Here is a 23,321-nt window from a genome sequence, read left to right on the forward strand (position 1 = left end):
AGATGGCAGTATTTGATTTGCCATCTGCTGGGACCCGATGACCAGGATTTCTGTTTTGTCTGAGTTTAGCTGGAGGAAATTATTTGACATCCATTTTTTAACTTCACAAAGGCAGTTGTTAAGTGAACTCAGCATTCCAGGGTCTGTGGATCTGACGGGCAAGTATATTTGTGTGTCATCAGCATAAATATGAAAAGAAATGCCATGTTTATGGATAATATGTCCAAGGGGAAGCAGATACAAGGAAAACAAAATGGGTCCTAAGACCAACCCCTGAGGCACACCATATTTAACTGGACAGAATGAAGAGACATAGTTGTTTACAGACACGCAAAACTTCCTATTTGACAGGTAGGATGAAAACCATTCTAGAGCAGTACCAGAGATCCCCACCCAGTGCCTCAGTCTGTCTAACATGATGTTGTGATCAATGGTGTCAAAAGCAGCGCTAAGGTCCAGGAGTACAAGGACTGAGCACATACCTTCATCAGCAGACATTATCATCAGGTCATTGGTGACTTTAAGCAGGGCAGTCTCAGTGCTGTGGTACTTCCTAAAACCAGACTGAAACTTTTCAAATAATTTGTTATTTTCCAGCACAGTGAGCAGCTGTTTGGACACAAGTCTTTCTAGAATCTTTGCAATAAAAGGCAGTTTTGAAATTGGTCTAAAATTTTGTGGGAGGGAGGGATCTAAACCAGGTTTCTTTAAAAGTGGGTTCACGCAAGCCGTTTTATATTGTCTAAATTCTGGTTACTGGTGCTTGTGTGGTACTAGTAGTGTATTTTTGCTAATCTAGCTCAACCCAGTTACATTTGCAACAAATCGAGTTCTGGTAACGCAGTAAGGCAGTGTAACTTGGATTAATAACTTTAATATTATACTGTTTTGGAAATAGTAATCCCTTACACTACTAGTTACTGGGGAAAGTAATAATATTACTGCCCAACACTGCTCTTGGAACATTTAGACATTTTACTCTTAGCACTTAGCACTTCTTTATTAGATATGATCAATTTGTCTAGATTAACAAGCCACAGTCCTTAAAAGTAGATGTAATTAAACCTCCTCTGAAAAATCCCACTCTTGATCCAGGGGTTTTAGCCAACTATAAACCTAGATCTAACCTTTCCTTTCTCTGTAAGATCCTTGAGAAAGCAGTCACCCGTGAGTTGTATGACTTTCAGTACTAACAATAGTTAATGTTAGGATCTTCAGTCAGAATTTAGAGTCATGGCACAAAGACAGCACTGTTGAAAATTACAAATTATCTTCTAATTACATCAGATAAAGGACATGTCTCTGTACTTGTCTTTTTAGATCTTAGTGCCTCATTTGACACCATGACAATCACATGCTATTATAGAGACATTTAATTGGCATTAAAAGAAGCACTCTAAGCTGGTTTAAGTCCTATTTATCAGATCATGAATCCTCCATGCACACCAAAGTTAGTTACGGAGTTTGACAAGGTTCTGTGCTTGGGCCAGTTCTATTCACCTTATACTGTATATGCTTCTTTTATATAGTAATACTGTTATGCAGATGATACCCAATTATATCTATAGATTAAACCAGATGAAACAAATAAGTTAGCTAAACTACAAGCATGTGTAAAGGACATAAAAACCTGGAAGACATGCAATTTTCTGAAACTCAGACAAAACTTTGTACATGTTATTGTACTTAATCCCAAACACCTCCGGGACTCATTATCTAAAGATATAGTTACTCTAGATGGCATTGCTCTGTCCTCCAGCATCACCGTAAGGTATCTCTGAGTTATCTTTTATCAGGACATGTACAGTACTTTAACTCCAATACAGCCTCAGTATTATCTGAAAAATATTCTTAAAGCTAGAGTGATGGACTTTTACATATAAATGAAAGTCCGTTAACATGACTGTTACCATTATCATATTTATATATGAATAATATATTAATTATTCATTTGTATATTAATTATGATGCAACATGTTATTACTGATGCATGATATCAGCAACAACATTATATAATTTTATAACATGATCATTTCACAAAGTGGTCACAGTAAAATCCTTATCTGTAATGTAACTAGTACATAGTTGTCTAAAAGAAAGTGAAAAGTACAAAAAAAATTATATAAAATGTAGAGGAATAAAAATATAAATTAGCATAAAATGGAAATACAAGATAAAAAGGATAAGTAAAAACATCACTTGAGGAAAAGTGCAATGTTACTTTCTACCGCTGCTCAGAAGCACCACAGAAAAGCAAAAATGAATCTGATTATATTTAGCAGGATTAGTAATTAATCTGTGGTTTACAGATCAGGATATTATTAAGTAATTAATGGTACATTCAATAACATTAAAATCCCACCGAGTTTAACCATAAGGCTGATGCTTAATGTTTTTCCTACGTTTTTTCTATCAACATCTGACTAGCATGCACATTAAATCTTTCCCTTTTTCTGTTTTCACTGTTCAGTGCAACCAACGTCAGTAGAGGAGCTTCCTATCCTCTTGTCTCAAGTTTCTAAATATATCACCCTCTACAGCTGTTGCTGTCAGGAATGACCTGAAAACAGACAAAAAGGGAGGTTTGACACGTGGTATATATGTAACAGGCTTTCCCTGCCAAATCCGGCTCTGTGTTTGCCAATAAAGCAACCACGACAAATTGATCTGAGAATGAGAAACTCAGGAGGACAGCATCTGTGGCTGGGGTACTAAAGTAGAATATCACAGAAATTCAACCTTAATTCATCCGCTGTCCTGTGACATTTAAATATGAGAACAGTAATTGCAGAGCAGATTTATTCTTGCCATTTTATTGAACATGTAGTGAAAAAAACCTCAATATTTTACAAGTAGATGGCAATTCTCTTTAAACACTGGAACAATACTATTTTCCCCCACTGAAAAATTCTGACACAGACATTAAATATTTAACTTAGAATATAACATAGCTGGCTTTTGTGTAACTATATATTTATTCCGTTGTTGAGATGTTCAATAGCTGTTTAAAGATTCTGTGTGTAATATTTTTGAGGATCTATCTAACTATGTTTTCAGTGGTGTGTAAAGACCTTACATAATGAACCATTTTATTTTTATTTATTTACCTTAGAATGAGCCATTTTTATCTCCATAACCCCCTTCCATGGATGTCGCCAGTTGCATCGTCATGTTTCTACAGTAGCTGAAAAACGGACAAACAGCGCTATAGAGCGTGTTTTGTCACTACCTTCTTGTTCTACTTCTGGTAGAATTCAGGCACTGCAGACACTCATCACTATGTTGAATACGTACGGAAGAAGAAGAAGAAGAAGAAGAAATAATATACTGCAGAAGTCGGCAAATAAGTTTTGCATCGGGACAATATTTTCAAGCATTAGATTGTGGATGAGAATATATGACATAATGACTTCTATCAACACAATGTTTGGTTAGCTTTTTTAAAAATATTTTTATTTTTCCCCAGTTTCTCCGGGCAGAGAACATTTAGGCAAATCCCGTTTTCTGACGGCTGTTTTAGAGTGTGTGTCAAGCAGACTGCAGACTCTTTTAATGTTGTTCAGAATTTTTCAAAGTAAAAGCTCCAGTACAGCATTGCAGTGAACAAGCTTCTCGCGCTTTTATTTTGTCAGCAAACCCACTAAAGGGAAAGTGATTATGTGAGTAACTGTTGCTGCCATGATTGAGATCTATTTCATCAAAGTATTTATTTATTTATATTTTTTGCTGCCATCAAAGCACCATAATCTGGCCGCGGGTCAGCTATTATTGTTGACGGGCAGTTTTGGCAAGGGTCCATAATCACAGAGAGAATGAATGTGTTTCACTTGTCAATGTTTTTATAAACTTTATCTAATGTGTGGTTTATAATGGACTGTGGCGCAGAAACAGTGACAGTGTTTCACACTCTTGGCTTACATTTTCCATGTTATCTGTCAGTGGCCAAGTCACAGTAACATATGGTTTTACTGAATGATTAAGTAAATATAATTTCTTAATAAATATACCTAAAGCAACCTCATTTCTTGACTGGCCTCTCTCTGCTGTCTCAGAAGAGACACTTTTTGTGCTGTGTTAGCCACTGTAGCTGTCCTACACTCTTTGAAAGGTCAGGCAAGGATTATACTTTCCGCGTCCACGAGTACACGAGGGTCCGCATGACGAAAAAAACTTCATCAGAAGGGGTATGTGTAGGATTCACACGGGTACATCCGCGTGCCTCCCATTTTTTGTGACCGCGCGGACCTGGCACGGACTAATAGTTTATACTACCTTCAGCAGTCAGGTTGGCGCATGCGTGGAATGTATCCGCCAACCTGACTGCTGAAGGTAGTATAAACTATTAGTCCGCGTCTGCGGGGTCCGCACCTGTCTGTGTCCGCGTCCACTTCCGAGTATATTCGAGGCTTTAGGGGGCAGGGGTAGACTGGACAGATAGTTGCGTTTAACAACACTCACCACTACATGCCACTAAATCTTAAACAATGAAGCTTTAAAGAATCATTTTAAAAAATATGTCAAGGTAGAGATGGACAAAATCTATCAAATATACCATATCCTGAACATTTTTAATAAGAAGTAATCAACTGAGATTCCAAGTGAACAAGGCAATCAAGGTTTGACTCCAAAAATGACTAACACAGATTGTCTCTAGCCATATTGTGCGTGTGTGTTAGTATGACATATATATATATATATATAGTGTTACTACTACACAGTGCTATGGTTGTGCGTGCTCCTACTTTCGGGCTTTCACAAGCGTTGCATTTCAAGGACTCTACCACCTTTGTTGTTTGCAGAATCCCTAGTGTGACAAAACACTGAAAAAAGGCCAAGGAAATGGGATTCCAAACAAAGCTGATGGATGTCAGACAAAATGCAGCAGATTCTTTTTTATTGTACTGTTAATTTATTCTATCAATAAGACTTAAAGCTGCTATAATCAACATTTTTTTCATTAATAATTGATCACATGACTACATGTGTGTAAAGGGGGTTGTAGAAGTAACCCAGAGAGAAATATCACCCAACTCAGCAGTTTTTAGTATCTTTCAGCTAATTGTTAACTATTTAAATTCAGTCTCGTCGCTCTCATCAGAATCATTTTTAGATACAGTGTGCAGCTATTTTCAGTGAAACAGCTCTAACAAAACCAAAAAAACTTTATGCTACTTGTCAAGCATCAATAGGCAGAAAGACAAAGTTAAAAGGAGAGTGAATATTGGATTTATGCTTATCAAGTGGATTTAAACATGATTCAAAATAAATGGTAACGCTGTTCTATATAAGCTGTATGTGTAAACAAGTGTCAGTTACAGTTGTTTAACACTGATCCCGAGTAGGCGAAAAATCAGTTCTTGCAGGTTTTAGTCCAAAATTGCAGAAGCTGCAATGTATGGAGGGATTATTTGGTCAGAACTAAAACTAAAAGTCTAAAACTAAAAGACTAAATCGAAAACTATAAGTCTAAATCGGAAACTAAAAGTTGAAGTTGAAAATGAATTTTGTATTTAGGATAGGGCATTTTGTATTTAGGTTTGGGCATTTAGTCATTTAGCCATTTAAGATTGGGGATTTGGGGATTGAGGATTGAGTCGTGGATATAAATGAGAAGGCGTGACCCAAAGGCTGCAGGGAGGGTTTGGAAGGGCTGAGGTGCAGAGGCACTTTATGGACTGCAGGGGGAGCTCTGACTGAGGAAGTGAGCAGGGCTGGAGGGACTATCATTTATAATACCATAACTAAAAGGGTACAGCATTTCTGTCCATGTGGCCTCACACACAAAGTCAACAGTGAAAGGAATGCTATCCATCTGACGAGAAAGCAGCGGACAGTACAGCAGGTAAGATATGATAACATTAGCAAGTTAGCTATATTAGGCTAACTGTTGCTGACATGCATAAGTTACGTTACTGTCGGTACATGCAGGTTTGAAATGCGGCTATTAACCTCGCTGTGGGCTTTGTGTATAAACTGTAAAGATAAGGTGTAGAAGCTGTGTTTCTGGGTAATTGCACCATGCTGGGCAGGTGACAGGTGTACGTTTACAGTGTGCTGTGTGCTCTGAAAACCATAACAGCGCAACTATAAAGTCTTAGCCGGCAGACCTAGTATGGCATTATTACTGCACACGTGGATGTAACGTTGAGGCCTGATAGACATCTACTAATCAGAAACAGAGGACACTACCTGCATCGATGTCATTTGACCAGGGAGTGAATGGTGATTAATGCGATTGTCATCAGTTTTTTCCTAGTGTCTCCTTTTGTTCTTTCACTTCACTGTGTTTCGAGTGTTCCCGTCTGTCCCTGTGTTTGTTATTACCCCATGCTCAGTCTCTTGGCTCCCGCTCAGCTGCCTATTAGGGCCTTAAGTCTACACTAGAGGTGTTTGAGGTTAACGCAAGCTCCACAGTTTTTCCCCACTGACGTGTCCTCCCCCTGCAGACAAAGATGTTTCACATGGACATGAAGGACCACTTGGTGTCACAGCTTTGGATCAGCCATCTGCAGCAGAGTCCCGGTGCACTGGGTCACACCACAAGTTGGAAATCACAGCTACAGCTGATTCAGTAACCTCTGGATCCACTCAGGACTTTTTCTCTCACTTAGACATAATTTACTCTTCATTGAAAGGCTTGTATTTTATCTTGCAGAGTTTCTATGTGATCTATAATTACCGTGTTTTATTTTACTCATTATATTATGCATTAAATAGCACAGAGGTGCAGTCTGACGGGAGAAGTACTTTGTCTTTTATTTTCACCATATATAATTGCTGCTGTTGCACCTGAATTTCCTTTAGTGCAGTCTTATCTTAATTAGTATACATGATCATACAGCCTATGGACTTGCACAGTTTCTATGATCAAGTGTTGTGCTATACCCAGTCTATGGCTATACCTTATTTGCTTCTAGTGGTGGGTGCTGCTGAAATTACAAAGATATTAGGGCTACTGTGGCTTTTAGTTATGATTATGTAGTTTGTCATTTGTTCTGCTGTCTTTGGAAGAATTTGCTAATTTGTAGAGGCAGCAAAATAAAAGTGGAAATAGGCATAACATTTCATTATACTTCCAATTTTACGATAATAAAATGTTAAAATCAGTGTTCTTCAATTATGTATAGAAACTTCCTACACCAGGTAATGACAGATAGAGACAGCGATGTCACCTCACAAGGCCTGACCTGCACATGTTTATTTTACGTCATTTTTTTCATCCTGAAAACAAGTCTTTTAAAAACTATTTGTAAGATATAAATATTTACCTTCTGAGCCATGACCCCTTAATTTCCAAGTTTTGCAGTTTAAGAAGCAACATTATATATTTAACACTTCCCCTATTTACATTGATCTGAACTGGCACTGTTGACAAAACCTAAGACTCATCACATGGAGACAAAACTCAGGAACTTTATTCCATAGGGCAGGAAAGTTTGTAGTCTCCTTATGCTACACACACAGAACATAACAGATAGTTACATATACATGTGAATATGGTAACAGAAAAATGACCTATACAGTTATTATTTTACAAATATACATACACATATACACCCAGGAAGTAATTGTCCAGTGCATTTTTTAAATTTGTGTCAGTGAGAATGTAAACAGCAGTAAGATCATAATGATAATATGGTTTTCTCCAACAGGATCTCAGTCTTGTTTTTTTTTTACTGCAAAACGTTTTTGATCATCCAGTACTTGATGTCACTGATACAGTTGTCAAGGTCATTAATAGGGCTGAGGATATCATGTGAAAGTGAAGAAATACACAACTGAGCCTTGTGGGACCTCAAAGAAAATGTCATAATTGCCAGTTTAAAGGTTGTCAAGAGACACAGAGAATGTCCTGCCAGTTAGATAGGAAGAGCACCCCTTTAAGACACGGCCACATCGCCCAAATTACTTTTCTAGTTTACTGATTAAAATGCTGTGGTTGACAGTATCTAAGGCTGCAGTCCATTCTAGAAATACGGTTTGTTTGCAGCATTGTTAATCTTTCGATCACTGACTACTTCAAAGCTGTTTCAGTGCTGGTTGGTCCTGAAGCCAGATTGATCCACATCATATAGATTGTGGAGGGACAGGTAATTATGCAGTTGTTTGTAGACATCCTTTTCAAATATTTTCCTAGGAAAAGGGATATTGGAGATTGGTCTGTAATTGCTTATCACAGATGGGTCTAAGGGATTCTTTGAAAAAAAATTGTGGGTCAAGGAAGCAGGTGGAGGAGTTTAGCTGCTTTATCACCTCTTTTGGATCATAGAGGTAGTAGGTGAAAAATGATGCATTGTGCCCACAGTATTGTGATGGTGTAGGGGCATTAGATGAACAAAAGAGGACTAGGGTTGCAGATCTGAAGGCATCTGAAAGAAGTTTGTGAACAATGTCAGACGAGATGACGTGGGCAATGGCGAATGGGGGATCATGGCTGGCTGTCCAGCAGAAGGTAAATGTGAGGCAGAGGAGCAGGCAGTGATCCTGAGGTAAAAAAAACAAAAGGTTAGTCACAAAGAAAAAACTAGGAAGCAAAGGAGAGATGATGAGGCAGGAGCTCTGAGTTGATTGAGCCTGAGATGTGAAACTGAGTTTTCAGTTCTTAAACAGCTGATCAAAACTAGTTCAATCAACCCTGAGTGTGTTTACTGAGTTAGTAAGTCGGGAATGAAAATAAAACTACAATTCACCATGGCAATGAGTAAATGAAGAGCGAAGTCTCCATTTTAATCCAGTGGCGCTAGAAATATGAATTCATGCTAACACGGACCTTTTCATTAATCTTAAAAAATTGTAGTGGAGGAAGGATTAATGATTCAACACTATTACATTTGATTCGGTTAAGCACATTCATTGTTTAATAAAGTGCTGATATCCTTCTATATGTTGCATTGGATTTATTTAACTGATGGGGACAAAATGCAGGTGGCAATAACTGAAGATGAAATTATGAATCAAACAGATAAGACAGTTTACTCAAATACCTGTGAATGTAAATTCACAGTCCAACCCATTAATAAAGATTGTGGTGATTTGCAGTTGAAAATTAGTCAAGGTTCAAATTGACTCTATTTATATGCATATTGAAGACTATCTGTAGATGTTCAAGGACTTTGGAACTCCATTTAGTCCATACCCAAAGTTAATCATGGTGCATCCAATTTTGGTTACTGTTTTTGTTCAAATCTAACTAGCCATTACTAAGCCTCTAGTGTCGAGTTTATTAACTTAGGAGAGAAGTAATTGTTGCACATCTGAATAAAAACTCAGCGTGGCTTTGAATATCTTTACTAAAATCTGCAACATACATAAACAGACCGAAACATTGTTATCAGCATGGTCAGTTCAGACTCACGTTAAGTTACAGAAATGCACTGCTATGTTGAGGCTTCTCGCATAACTCACTAACAGTATACCAATAAAGGAAAACATTTGGCACAACTCCTACATTATACAGATTTGTATTGTAGCTCTGTTTATTACAGCTGCATGTACAGTCATGTTACAGCCTTTACAGACACAATTTCTTATATGTATCACCACAAGGTCTTTAGTGGATGATACATGGACTATTTATGTCTACTTACTTGTGTACGTTCCGTTCATATATTATGTCTGCTTGCAACACACCTGCAACATACACAAACAGATCGGTACATTGTTATGAGCTTGGTCTGCACTGCCTTGTTGAGGCTGCTCCTAACATAACTCACTAACAGTATACTCCCTCTTGTGGTAAAAGTGGGATCTAACACTTACTTTTTAACAATGCCCTGCTTGTGTACATGACACTGGAGCACAATACATAATTAAAAAACACCAAAAAGCAAAAGTATCACAAAACAATACATGAAGAAACAAAAAAACAAACACCACTAAACAATATGTAAGGGGGTGCCTGTGTTATGAACCTAAGAACCCATTAACCTCACATAATACAGAGCTAGTGCTACCCAGTGCAGGTGTGTAAATCGCATTAATCACCATTCACTCCCTGGTCCAATGACATCCGCAGTGATGCAGGTAGTGTCCTCTGTTTCTGATTAGCAGATGTCTATCAGGCCTCAACTTTACATCCATGTGTGTAGTAATAATGCCATACTAGGTCTGCCTGCTGAGACTTTATAGCTGCGCTGTTATGGTTTTCAGAGCACACAAACACTGTAAACGTACACCTGTCACCTGCCCAGCATGGTGCAATTACCCAGAAACACAGCTTCTACACCTTATCTTTACAGGTTATACACAAAGCCCACAGCGAGGTTAATAGCCGCATTTCAAACCTGCATGTACCGACAGTAACGTAACTTATGCATGTCAGCAACAGTTAGCCTAATATAGCTAACTTGCTAATGTTATCATATCTTACCTGCTGTACTGTCCGCTGCTTTCTCGTCAGATGGATAGCATTCCTTTCACTGTTGACTTTGTGTGTGAGGCCACATGGACAGAAATGCTGTACACTTTTAGTTATTGTATTATAAATGATAGTCCCTCCAGCCCTGCTCACTTTCATGGCAGTGTGCTGGCAGTCAGAGCTCCCCCTGCAGCCCATAAAGTGTCTCTGCGCCCCAGGCCTTCCAAACCCTCCCTGCAGCCTTTGGGTCACGCCTTCTCATTTGCATCCACGACCCCATCCCCAAAACCACAATCCCCAATCCTATATTCCCAAATTCCCAATCCTAAATACAAAATGCCCAATCCTAAATGGCTAAATGGCCAATCCTAAATACCAAATACATTTTTGACTTCGACTTTTAGTTTTAGTTCTGACCAAATAATCCCTCCATATATATATTCCTAAATCAGATAGAAGGAACAACTCAACATATGCAATATTTAGGCTCACATCAATGCAAAGAAGTTATTGCAAACAAAGGTTCTACCGTCATCATGTTAACTAGGAGCTGCTTAAAGGGCTGTCAGTCAAGCAGCTTAGTCAATCTCTTGAGGCAAGAAGTACAATAATTTGTGTTGCAATTGTGTCCAATTTTGTCAAATCCATAATAATTTACCAAAACTGTTTACAGTACCATTAGTTTCCTCTTGGGGAGTGCTTTAGTGGCAGATTGGAACTGGAAATGTTGTATATCAACACAAAAATCTTGATGCTGTTTAGGAGGGTAATGTGAGAGCAGCTTTATGGTCATCAAAACTGGATAAAGTAAGAGTGAAAAATGCTTCACTTCTAATATAGGCAGGGCTGCAAATTAAGTGCAAATAACATGAACCCATCGGTCTTCTCTACCTGGTGTCAACAGTACAAGCAGCTGGTGGTGTTAAGAGTAGATGTTTCAAACCTATATAATCCTCATGAAATAATAATAAACTAAACATTGCCTGTTGTTCACATACATGTTATATAGGGTTGTTTCTATCAGTAATAAAATAAAAAATCCACTTTTACTTTATTAATTGCTGACAACTGAGAAGATTCTGACATTGCAAAAATAAATCCAATGTGGCAAGAAACACATGCGTCATTTCATTGCACAAACTCCCAGGTCAGCTGGTTTGTCTGATTATCTGACAGCTCCTTTCTTGACCTGTTTTATTGTTTTTTGTAGCAGACTTAATCTCCGTGTTCACAGATCTCAGCAATTATTTAAGTGATTCCATGTTATCATAACTGACAGAAATAATGGCCAGACTTGAAGACAAGGGACAGATAAACATCAGTACAAACTGAGACTCAATGCAACCAATGCCATGATTTATACTATATCTTACTTATAAGTAGAGTAACTTTAAGGAATCTAGTAAGCCATGAGAAAGACTACTTTAATCAGGTTTTGACAGATTATCTTACCAAGATCTTCATGTAATAATAAACACTGTGAGTTTCTTGATTTCCCTTTAGCTCGTTAACAGACATTGCAACTATGCTATAGATCACCATGAGAGCAAATTAATGAGGGATACTAAAATTAATGGACGGGAAAGTGTGTTTAGGAGCTCTCTTGAGTATGTAAACTCGGGTTTTGGGAAGAAAACACAATAACATTAACTACAAAATTGTGTTATCCATCCAGAAATATTGATCTTTTATACCATTTCACTTGGCAGAGACCGTGGATAATAACAGTTTAAAGAAGATATCTACTGTAAATAACAAATGAGTAAGCTGGACGTTATCATCAACAGATTAGTGGCTAAATGGAAACCAGTACAGATAGAAATTATTTAATTTATTTTGGGGACTAAAATGTTATAGCAGTGGTGACAAATACCATATTTTTTTCAAAAATTAATAAAATTGGTGCTCTATATGGCCCAGACCTACTCTACATGTAGGACTTTTATCAAGACATTGATTTTTGATGTACAGTAGCTCACAATAGACTAGTCTAATCTAGACTAAATCTAAAGAGAATTAACATCAGCATAATTCATTTTTTTTATATCAAGTGTTTTAATTTGAAACAGGCTTCAGCCCTATGAGGTTGCAGTAATAGTGAATAGTGGATACTGAATGCAAATCAAACACACATAGTGAACACTACTTGTGCCAGCTTTTTCTCCAGAACTGGGAAAAGAACACATGTTGCAAGTCAGAATTCCATACATGTCATGGGACGTCAACTTTTTATGAGGGATGACATACACGCCTGGCAAACGCTTTGATGCAAAGTCAAGGCTAAAATATACATGACAGGCTGCATGAGTTTGCAGATAAATCCCAACAACAAGTACTTGTCTCAGCTAGGATTTATGAGAAATACTCTCTTGCTCGTTTCTCATGTGTACATGAGAAATAAACATAGCATATGATCAAAAATAGATAAATGAAAGACTATTCATAAGACTGTTTTGCATGAAATAATATTTTTCAGACCTACATCACTGCCTTCATTCACCACTCCATCACTGCACCCTAAGAGTTCTGATTTACAGCCTCAGTGTCTGAGAAAATGCCTGCTTGGTAGCCCAGGGTGTGATCAGGATTCATGTTCTAGGTCAGACATATACATATACCATGCCACCCAGGTTTAGTTTCATGTCAATATTTCATGTTATTTGCTGGTATTGTTGCACAAGGTATCCACAGCTATTTGCAAGTTTTATATCTGTAAATAAAAAATATCACACAGTGTCAAAATTGAGATATTTCCATGTTTCCTCTATTCCCTGACCTCTCAGAGCTTCAATTTTAGCCCATGACTGCTCATACTTGTTTGCTTGTGAGCTAATCTCATTTCAGCTGTTCGGGCCAGCCAAGGGGAGAATTTGAGCAATGGCAGCAAAGCGCAAGAGCCACAGCTGACCACTGTGACGTAAGCTGCACTGACTGGCCTGACCAACACTGCATGCATATACACACTCACACACACACACACACACACACACACATCCTCTCACTCACCTATACCCACATTTCCATGGGGGAATTAACCATCAATGGCTCCTCAGTGTGAATGTGTGTGTATGCATGTGTGCGTGTTAGGGAGTGTATTAGAGTGAAAGATAGAGACAGAGTAACCCTTGCTTGCCAGTTGCAGCTGTAGCTCCTAGCATTTAGAGGACATGTCATTTAAAAATAAGTTCATACACAAGCTAAGATTTTAAATATATTAATATATTAAATGTTAAGTAGGGAAAATTATATTATTAGTATGAAAAGTAATTTATTTAAAGATCATATTACAAGTTAGGGATGTTTCATATTAATTTCAGGCTTAGAAATGTTCCAGGAGCATGCTTTGTGCAACATTAAATGTACAATTCAATGCCAAGTACTATTGTGTTTTAGAATGAGATGTTACAAATGTGACTTAAAATTGTGATTTGAATTCAATCCAACCACAAATTTTTATTACCCAGAAAGATAACTGTTCCACTTTGCATATTTCAAAGAATATTTCTTTTTTTTTCCAATTGTATTTCAAAGCTGCTCTGCCCATCCATTAAACCTATCATGGTGCTCTGGATCTCTAACTACATAATGACCTGGTTGCTACACCTCTCTTTCGCCGACCTGCTGACAGCTTTAATTAAGCTGCTCATATCGCTTCTAGCAAAGCCCAGCTCACCCACCACCCACTGCCATTTTACCAGCAATCAAATAACAACTTGGACAACCTGTGCAGGAAAGTCGAACAAAACGTTCTTGTGATTTTCACATGAATAGATTTGATTGCAGTGCTCAACTCTCATTCACAGCTCCGTGCTGCAAAGAACGTCAGCGGGTCACCTGAGCGACTACTGACTGAATCATCCAGGCTACTCAGATGCAGAGTCAAACGCCATTTCAAATCATCATCCACAAAGGTGTCACGTTGGTGGGGTCAAAGAGGATACATGCTTGTCACGACATGGAAATGCTTGCATAACATATCCACTATCCAAGTGCCAAAATTTAGATTTGTTCAGTTCAGTGACGGTTACAAACACTCACAGATTCACACACAAAAACAAAAGCAAGACTTATGAAGTACTAACAGCAGATTTTCATCTCAGACCTTTGTTAGTATGATCACTTTATTCTTGCACACTCTTGAAGAATATTCTCTTTTAGCAGCCTATTCTCACTAACGAGTAGTTTTAGCTACCAGGACATGTTCTGTCAGCTCAGCTCAGTAAACAGTGGGCAGAAATAAGCAAATATCTTTCTTCTCTGTCATGCAGTCACACAGAGTCAGATTATTAAGGTCACAGAGGAGATAAGAATAAAAAGACAGAGGGAGACATGGAGAAAGGGGGATTTGCTGTACTTTCTTCCAGGGGCTTGTGAACCATATGTTCAGCCCTGGGACAAAAAAACACAACACAAGGGGCTCAGCAAGAACCCAATGACACACCAACACACTGACACATGGGAAGCAGGCTGCAAACTGTGTGCGGGGGTCAGACATGTGGAGGAAGTGTGACATTACTAGCAAACTGTCCAGCATTAGAAACAAGGAGCCAATCAGAGTTTGATTGAGAGCTTCACTTCAAAGGTGTGCATCTTCAGCTACAGTATCGCCTAAAAGCAGGACTACTGATTAACTGTCCAATGATGTTAGTTCTCAATATTGTACAATAAGTAAATTAGATATTAATGATGCAACATAATCCAGTTTTAGCTGTCAGAGGATGGAGTTGTAGCTGCATTCTTGACTGAAAAACACAACAGCTTGGAAATGTTCTATGACCACATCCATTTGCTTTTTTGTTAAAGGAAAAGTTTGACATTTGGGAAAGAGCCTATTTTCTGTGTTGCAGAGAGTTAGATGAGAAGATTTGCATGTCTGTACAGTGAGTATGAAGCTACAACCAACAGCTAATTAGAGGTAGCACAAAGACTTGAAACACAATGGGGAACTAACTTTTTTACTTTTCAGTTTTTGAACAGAATGAACAGGTGAGATGTAATGTATTAATTAGTGTGCTGGTAGGTGAATTTTGATACCTCTAGACAGTCAGGCTGGCTGTTACCCCATTTCCAGTCTTTGTGCGGAGCTAACTACCTGCTATTTGTAGTTTAATATATAACATACGTGAGACTGGAATCGATCTTCTGATCTAACTCTCTGACAGAAAGAAAATAATCCTATTTTCCAAAATGTCAAATTATTCAATTAATTGCTAAAAGAAATTATATGCATGTACTCCAGCCCAGCTTTGCAACATTTTTTAGTTTTAAAATTAAAAGTATGCCAAGCACATCCAGAAGATTCAGAGGTAAAGTGAAAAACAGAGAGTGAGCACTGAAGCAAGGGAACAATCCCCTGAGATCTCTGTAAGAAAGAAAGAGGTGGATGATGGAGAAAGCACAGGCAGAGAGGGAGGGGGTGAGAGAGAGAGTTTGCCTCCAAGCCTCAGCACAGAGGAGGATCAAAGGTTTGTGCTCTGCATCACAATGGACATCCGGTCACCAATACTGATGAGCCTGGGTGTGTGATGCTCCATTCACAGGGTTTTATATCTTATGGGTAAACAAGTAGTCATTGCATGGAAATCATTGGACTTTCCCCCATGTTATTTGACCACACAGGTATGTGCAGTGTGGAAGTCAAAATCAAAAGTGAGGACTGTAAACTGACAAAAACAAAAGATAAGAAAAAATACATTGACACTATGACCCGTGTTGTGGTCAGATATTACTCTGATCTACTCTAGGTGTACCTGCACATTTATCAGATCTACAGTATTACCACAGTTTCACTATATGCTGCACTCCCTGATATGTTAGTGGATCTTTAAACCAGAATATTTTTTGTTTGGAACTATATATTAGTTTATACATTGAAACTAACATTTTCTATAAAAAAAACCTGCACCAACAGTTAATTCTGCCCCCACTATCTTTGATGATCTGCACCGATTTTTTTTCTAAGGCTTGTGAGCTAACTGAAAAGTATTTATTTAGTTTTAGGTGCAGCTATGATTTGTGCACACATCTATGACAGTTTCTGTGCAACATAATGCAAACTGACATTCAATTTAAGCTTCTACATACAGTGCACAGCATGAAATGATGACTTTATGCAGCACACTAACTGGGAAGACAGTTTGCCAAACTATCCACGGCATGCCAACATACATAAATCAACTGTGGGAATGTTTACCAGAACATTGCTGTTTGTGGCAGTTGGGTCTCAAATCAAATGACAGCAAATACTGGCAATTATTTCAAGTTCAGGAATGTTATGTCAGTTGGACAGAAACAGATATATTATTTACATGACTGTAGTGTTCTGTATTTCAGCCTTGACCTTCTAACCTTTAACATTGCCTGGTTGACAAAGCACGTAAGCTGCTACTATAATAATCAGAGGATTTGTAACAGATTATGTACAGTCATTGCTGTAATACTTTTTATTATGTGATCTAATGTAGATATACTTTGTGAATTTGGGTGTGTTGTACAGTATACACTATTCACTCATCCTCAAAAAATGGGAACCTGCAACCTGTTCTACAAAGACATATCTTCCTAAGTTATGAATCTTTCATGTGGAAGATAAACATAGATCAACGTGAACTGTCAAAAGAGCTGTGTTATTCTACTTGAGAGAGAAAGCATACGCTGTTTTTTTGTTTTCATACCTTTCCTTCTCGGCTGACATAAAAACAAGGAAATACTTTACTGTTTAAATAATGAGTTAAAGTCTTACTATCAATGGACAACAATAGCATAAACATTTTTTAATTAAAGACAGAAAAGGTGGTCTAAATTTCACACTGTGTATGATTTAGAATAAATGAACTCTACAAATTAAAAAATAAATAAATAAATACAACTGACAAGTACAATTCTTCATCAGAATGCTTCAGTGTCTACGTGTACTTGGATTAGAACCTGCAGATGGGACACAAATTAAAGGAAAAACCTGAAATGCAGATGCATATCCGTGCAACTGAGCTCACTGAATGGTTTGGTGAGTTTGAACATGACAAGAATCAAACGCTACAGCCTTTACAGTCACAAGATCTCAACCCAGATCTTGCACTGTGTAAGAATGCTCTCCATCACCATCTGTATAAGACCAAAATATATCAAACCTTACCTATATTCAAATCATTTAGTGATGTCTGTGACTGTCTCTGATGCTATTTGTTCTTTTCATATGTCTGTCTATATTTGTTTTTCTTTGTATCTGCTGCACCCAGGTCTCTCTTGCAAAAGAGATCTTAATCTTAATGATATTACTTGATTAAATGAAGGTGGTATGTATAAATAAGGGTCTATATTGTGGAGCAATGGTGTTCATCCCTCCAATACAGTTCCACAGACTTGGCAATGAGCACTGAAGCTGTTTTGGAGGCTCGTGGAGGCCTTACTCCATACTAAGACACTTCATGTTGGTTCTTCCTTTCATTTGACACCCATCTGTGTATAATATTTACATGTATGTGTGTAAAATTTACACATTCTGTAACACCTACAGTAATGAAGATTACAGCATTACCTCTCATTAGTGTGTGTTTGTCTATCACAGATGGTTGTAAATCCTCTGATGAAACACTTGTGACCTCCAGTGGGATTCTGTCCCTTTAAATTGAGAGCCTATTAATTGTCAGCAATTATCCTTTGCAAGTGTAGCATCTGTCAGAAGTATCTCTTCTCTTCCCACATGAATAGAAATTCCATAGTGGTAAAGGCTGACTGTGACATTCATTATTTATTGCACAGTAGGGCTTGTACAGTCCAGATTTGCCATCACGATTCTAAAAAAAAGCATGTCTGCTTTACCAAACTCCTCCCATCTTCCATCCCATGTTTTTGAAGAGCAACATTTCACTTTTGTTGAAACAACAGCTTGCATAATGGAAATTTATAAATTTATAAAGACAGTGCCTTGTCTTGGTTCTAACCATGGAAAAACTAAATAATGAGACATCTGAAAACTAGCTTGTTTGATTACTTTGTGTTTAAAGTGTGCTGTTCTGTAATATTGGGGAACCATTAATAGTTCCCTTGGTGCATTCAAAAGTTTAGTGCAAATTTGAAGAAACAAACAGAAAAAACAGACAAACTAAGGAACTTATAAGGCAACAATTATAAATATATCAAAAATAGTCATTAGAGAACTATCTTTGTTACAAAAAAGGTACAAAAGTTTTGTCCTGTACCAGTGAGAGGGACATATTTTTTAGTTCCTCTACTGATTTCACAGCCTTGTATCCCAGCTGGTGAAGTACTTTTTGACACACAGTCTGCGTGTATTCTACCATGTCATAAGACAGTTTCAAACGCCAGCTCTCTGCATTAGCTGCTGAATCCCTCACTGTACCAAACTTGTGTTTTGCTGAGGGCTCATTGCTGCCTCGAGTGTTTGCATGTATCCAGTCTTCCACATTTTTATCCAAAGGCAGCCCCAGATAGTCATAGATCTCCTTTGTTTTGAGAAGCGGATTCCTAGCCAAATCCTCATAGCGAACCAACATGTATTTTCCTTTAAGCCAGTAGGGATGGTTGAGACCAGTTGAAACAGAACTGAGAAAGTCCTCACAGACAACTGTAAGCTGACTCAAGTCTAGATTATATGGTCTTCGCCCCGTGGCCCTCCAAATACGCCACAGACGATACGTATCCCTGAATGTCTCAATCCGTGATGACAGGATACCACGTGGATCTCTGACGAGTTGAATCACTTTGATATTCAGACGAGGGTCTTCCACCAAAGCACGTAGATCTCCAATCTCTGGCACCCGAACAATTTTGATTGCCACGTGCCGCTTTTCACGGCATGCCTCTGTTGCTAGGGTCATGTTTAGAGTTGCACATTTCTTTACACAGTCCCCTTCCTCCACATTAACATCAGCAGGGCCAAAGGCATCACATACAGGTTGCTGACACAATGCTCGGCTGGCACCACGACGGAACAGTTTATCTGTGGTGTGGTTTGTGGGCGTCGGTTTGATATAGCTCTCCAGGAAATACAGGTCACAACCGTACAGGCTACGCAGGAGGTCTCGACTAGCGCCCAGCATTACACGCCGATCTGCAGCATTGCGACTGTGTGACAGACGTGGAATCAGTGTGGTCTGAACATGATAAAGAGGCTCAAACAGGTAGAATACCTCCTGGTGCTGGTTGAGCAGCTGGCCAACAAAGGAAGAGCCGCTACGGGTGGTGGCCAGCACCAGGATGTGTGTTTTACGTGTGGCATTGATGGAAAAGTAAGGGTAGTCCTCACAGCCTCCACCACCTCCTGTTCCCCTCTCAAAGGGAGGTTCTGTCTCCTGGCTCCCTAGACCACAGTTCTGGGGGCTGGGCAACGGGCACAGCTGGAAAGGCTTGGAGGTGAGTGTCCGGATGGCCGTGTACTGGATGGCAATGGAGGCCAAGGCCAGCAGAATCACTGCCTTCCAGGAACATTGCATGGCTGAACCACTTCATTTAGACACAGCGGTCCATGCCAGGTCCTCCCTGTAAAAAAAGATTTTTTTTGTCTTTTTATTCTTAGAAGTTATTTTATTTGTTGTTTTGTTTTGTTTTCTTTCTATATGTTTTTACCCTAACAAAATTCTACAGGGTCCCTTACTGTCCTAAAATGACAATTGATATTGCATAATTGACACAATAATGACACAGTACAGCGGAGAAACAAAAACATACACTAACATCTAACTACACTAACATACCAATTAATAATAAATGGTGGTAAAATTTGTATTGTGATTGATATTAGAATTGAGGGTAAGTCATCAATTGGTTGAGTGTGCGCACTTTACAGGCTATATTTTATTTATGATTCTATGACCACAGGGCAATATTTTCATTCTCTTTGGTGCTTATGTTAAAGGCAGGGTTGAAGATGAACTATATACTGAATAAGAAAAGCGCAGTCCTTAATAAAGTATGAGACACAATCCTTTGACTTAATCATTTAAAGTGTCTTCTGTTTCTCATTCCATTGCTACAGCCTAATTTTTTTGAAAAATAATAAAGACGAGACTTCTGAGCCCATAACTTTTCATCAACTGACCCAGACCAAAAAAAAACAGGTTGCTTCCATATCTAATGGCAATTTTTGCACCAGTGTTTTAAAATAGCTTTTACTTGAAAACCCCAAAGATATAATCATTATCAGCAACACAGAATACTTCACCATATATGCATTGTGCTGTATTCCCCTTGTTTATTGAAGGGGGTGGGGTGGGGTGGGGGGGGGGTCTTTGCCAGCCCAGAAAGGTAAACTGTAGTTTAAAGCTTAACTGCCAATGTCATGTCAAGGGGAAATTATGCTGCAAGTGAAGAATTAGATAACTACATAGAAAATCTGTCCTTTTCAGGATTTGAATTTTCTTAAAATAATGCTGTAGTACAATGTACTGGGGCCTTGCTGCAGAGAGCTTGTGTTGTGTAAGTAAAAAAAAAAAAGGCTCACCATTGTCACTTCAGAAGCCTTGCATGAGACTAGAAGGTCCATAAGAAAGGATGCACCAGGGTGTCTCTTGACTCCAAAGCAGAGTGTGGATGAAGGCTACTTTAAAAATAACATCTGTGAAGGGGAAAAAATATCCCACAATTGTTTCATAAAAGCAGAAAAAAATAAATCTATTTCAGCCCACTGCAAAGAGACTACAGCCTTCTGTTGGAAAAGGAGCTGACAATATTGGTGGTTTGTTTTATGATCTAAAAATACAAAAAACTGATTTAAATCGTCACTGAAAGCAACTCGGACGACTCATGTCTGTACAGAGCATCAGTGCTTTCGTCTCAAATACATGTTGAATGAAAAATACATGAAAAATAAAAAGCCCCACTATACTGCAGCGGGAACAGGTTAAGCTTTTTGACAGAGATTTTCCGCGATGCAGATCCTCACCAATGCTGCGATAAGACAACATAGCACAAATGAACGCAACCCACCCAGGCGCAAGTGTTCCTAAAAATCACTATACAAAACAAAGCCTGTGGTATAAATCATCTAATCTGATAGAGCACAGCGATTTTATGGAGTAAAACCACACTTGTTTCCGTTTATACCTTGTTTGTAGTTGTAGTATTCTCATGATGCGCTGTACGTCCATGAATCACGGCTGCTTTGCTTCCGTCCAAAAAACGTTTTCCACCGTGCGCTTCCTCTCGGGTAGGAGAGAATAAATGCGCCTAACAGACCCGTATTTTCCATATAACGGTGGTGCGAGTCGGTTTAAGTTGAACGATTGGCGTCAGACACAGGGAGAAAAAGAGAAAAAGTGCCGGAGTAAGGTTGAAGCGGTTTGGTTGTTATTAAGTAGGCAGTACTGATCGCGGAAAGCGACAGCCGGGCTCCCCTTAAATGATGCGCAGAAGCTGAGAGTGTGTGAGGTACACAAGGAACGACTGTCTGGACCACCCCAGACCCCTCCCCCCTTCCCCCCGCCTTTCTCTCCCTCTCCCCCCGCCCCCTCTGTCTCTCTCTCTCTCACTCTCTCTCTCCCTCTCCCCCTCTCTCTCACACAAACACACCCACACCATCACATCCCCAATGTCTTTCCTGCCACATAACACTGTCACAGACCCCCCCCCCCCCCCACACACACACACACCCACAAGCAAATCAGCTCTTTCCACCCAGCCAATGTAGCAGTAGGCTCACAGTGATTCCATCAACATTTCAGTTTGAATTGTATGCAAATGTTTGTTTGTTTTGCATGAAACTATTACATTTTCCTTTCATGAAAGGAATGGCTTCCTGCAGCTTAATTGTCTTGTTTTATCCTACATGTCTGATTCTCCTTAGAAAAGAGTAGGTCTGCCGGTTTGAAGGATTTTATGGCAGAACATTTCTCTTCTGACTTTGACGTGAACTCATCACATCAGCATTACTGCCTCAGGCTCTGTGATTCTGCAAAGCCCTTTCTCCAGGGCATCTGCAACTGGCTTATTGATAAAGTAGTGGGTGGGCCTATAATGAACATGATCTGAACTGAAAAGCAAGACACAAAAAGCTTTAGAAAATACATGAGGAAGAGGAGAGGGATGCACAAATAAGTACACATTTTAATTATTCAGTATATGCCAACACACATGAAGACAATCAGGTCTGTATAGCAACGGTGTGTATGTGTTACAACTTATAAACCCTAAAAGAGTGTCATTAATGTGATTGACTGGTTGTTTTTTTTATAGCACATCTGATTTGTCCTGGGTCCATTTTTTGTCATTGTTGAGTGACAAGTATATCTCAAATGTCAACATCCCTAGCAAATCCATTACATTTTCAAACTGACTACTTAGGATTGTTGAGTTTTATGAGGGTTTCATTAATCAAAAGGCCACATAATGTTAAATTGGCCATAAAATGAAAATTCCACGATAACAGTGAAATATATCCAAATTATGATAAGAAACAAAACTAGCAGCTGCATGGGTCTAAATATGCCTTTTTCTCATATTGATTCTTTTACAACAGAGTGTATCTTTTTTGCTCAATCGATTCTCAAGTGGATGTTTTTTCAAACTAAAATCTCCCACCAAAAAGAGATGTAAGAGATGTACTTTTGCTTTGCGAGTCAGGGGAACTGGACCATTTTGAGGAACTTGTGAATCCAGTAGACAGGCTATCAAGATGGAGGACCAAGGGGAATTGGTTCCCTATTTCGCTGGCAGAGGTCACTGAGGTAGTTAAAAAGCTCTGAAGTGGCAATGTGCCAGAGATACAGTGATTCACAAAGAGATGCTGAAAGCTGTGGATGTTGACGAGTTGTCATTGCTGACACGTCACCAATTGCACTTCAGACAGATGTCAAATTAGCTTTTAGACTGGAAAACTTCCAATAAGAACTGACTGTAGATCAATAAACCATGGTGAATGGTTTAGAAATGATGACTTGACCTCAGAATCGGGTTTATTGCCAGGTACGTTTTCACATAAGAGGAATTTGCCTTGATATAAATTGGT

General features: G+C 38.7%; 1 protein-coding gene across 1 annotated transcript; it reads right to left on the reverse strand.

Moving 5' to 3' along the window:
• Window positions 1–18,348: 18,348 nt before the first annotated feature.
• On the reverse strand, window positions 18,349–21,664 carry LOC123959177 (carbohydrate sulfotransferase 1-like). The gene is made up of 3 exons (XM_046033104.1): window positions 21,422–21,664; window positions 20,820–20,933; window positions 18,349–19,858 (listed from the first exon to the last, which is right to left on the reverse strand). The coding sequence occupies exon 3, from the start codon at window positions 19,810–19,812 to the stop codon at window positions 18,526–18,528; it is 1,287 nt and encodes a 428-aa protein (XP_045889060.1). The 5' UTR covers window positions 19,813–19,858; window positions 20,820–20,933; window positions 21,422–21,664; the 3' UTR covers window positions 18,349–18,525.
• Between the last annotated feature and the right edge of the window lie 1,657 nt (window positions 21,665–23,321).

Source organism: Micropterus dolomieu, linkage group LG20 (genome assembly GCF_021292245.1).
Source record: "Micropterus dolomieu isolate WLL.071019.BEF.003 ecotype Adirondacks linkage group LG20, ASM2129224v1, whole genome shotgun sequence".
NCBI lineage: Eukaryota > Metazoa > Chordata > Actinopteri > Centrarchiformes > Centrarchidae > Micropterus > Micropterus dolomieu.

Bases quoted from the DNA above. Each gene is read 5' to 3' on its own strand.
- LOC123959177 (XM_046033104.1), bottom strand. From the start codon at position 19,812: ATGCAATGTTCCTGGAAGGCAGTGATTCTGCTGGCCTTGGCCTCCATT.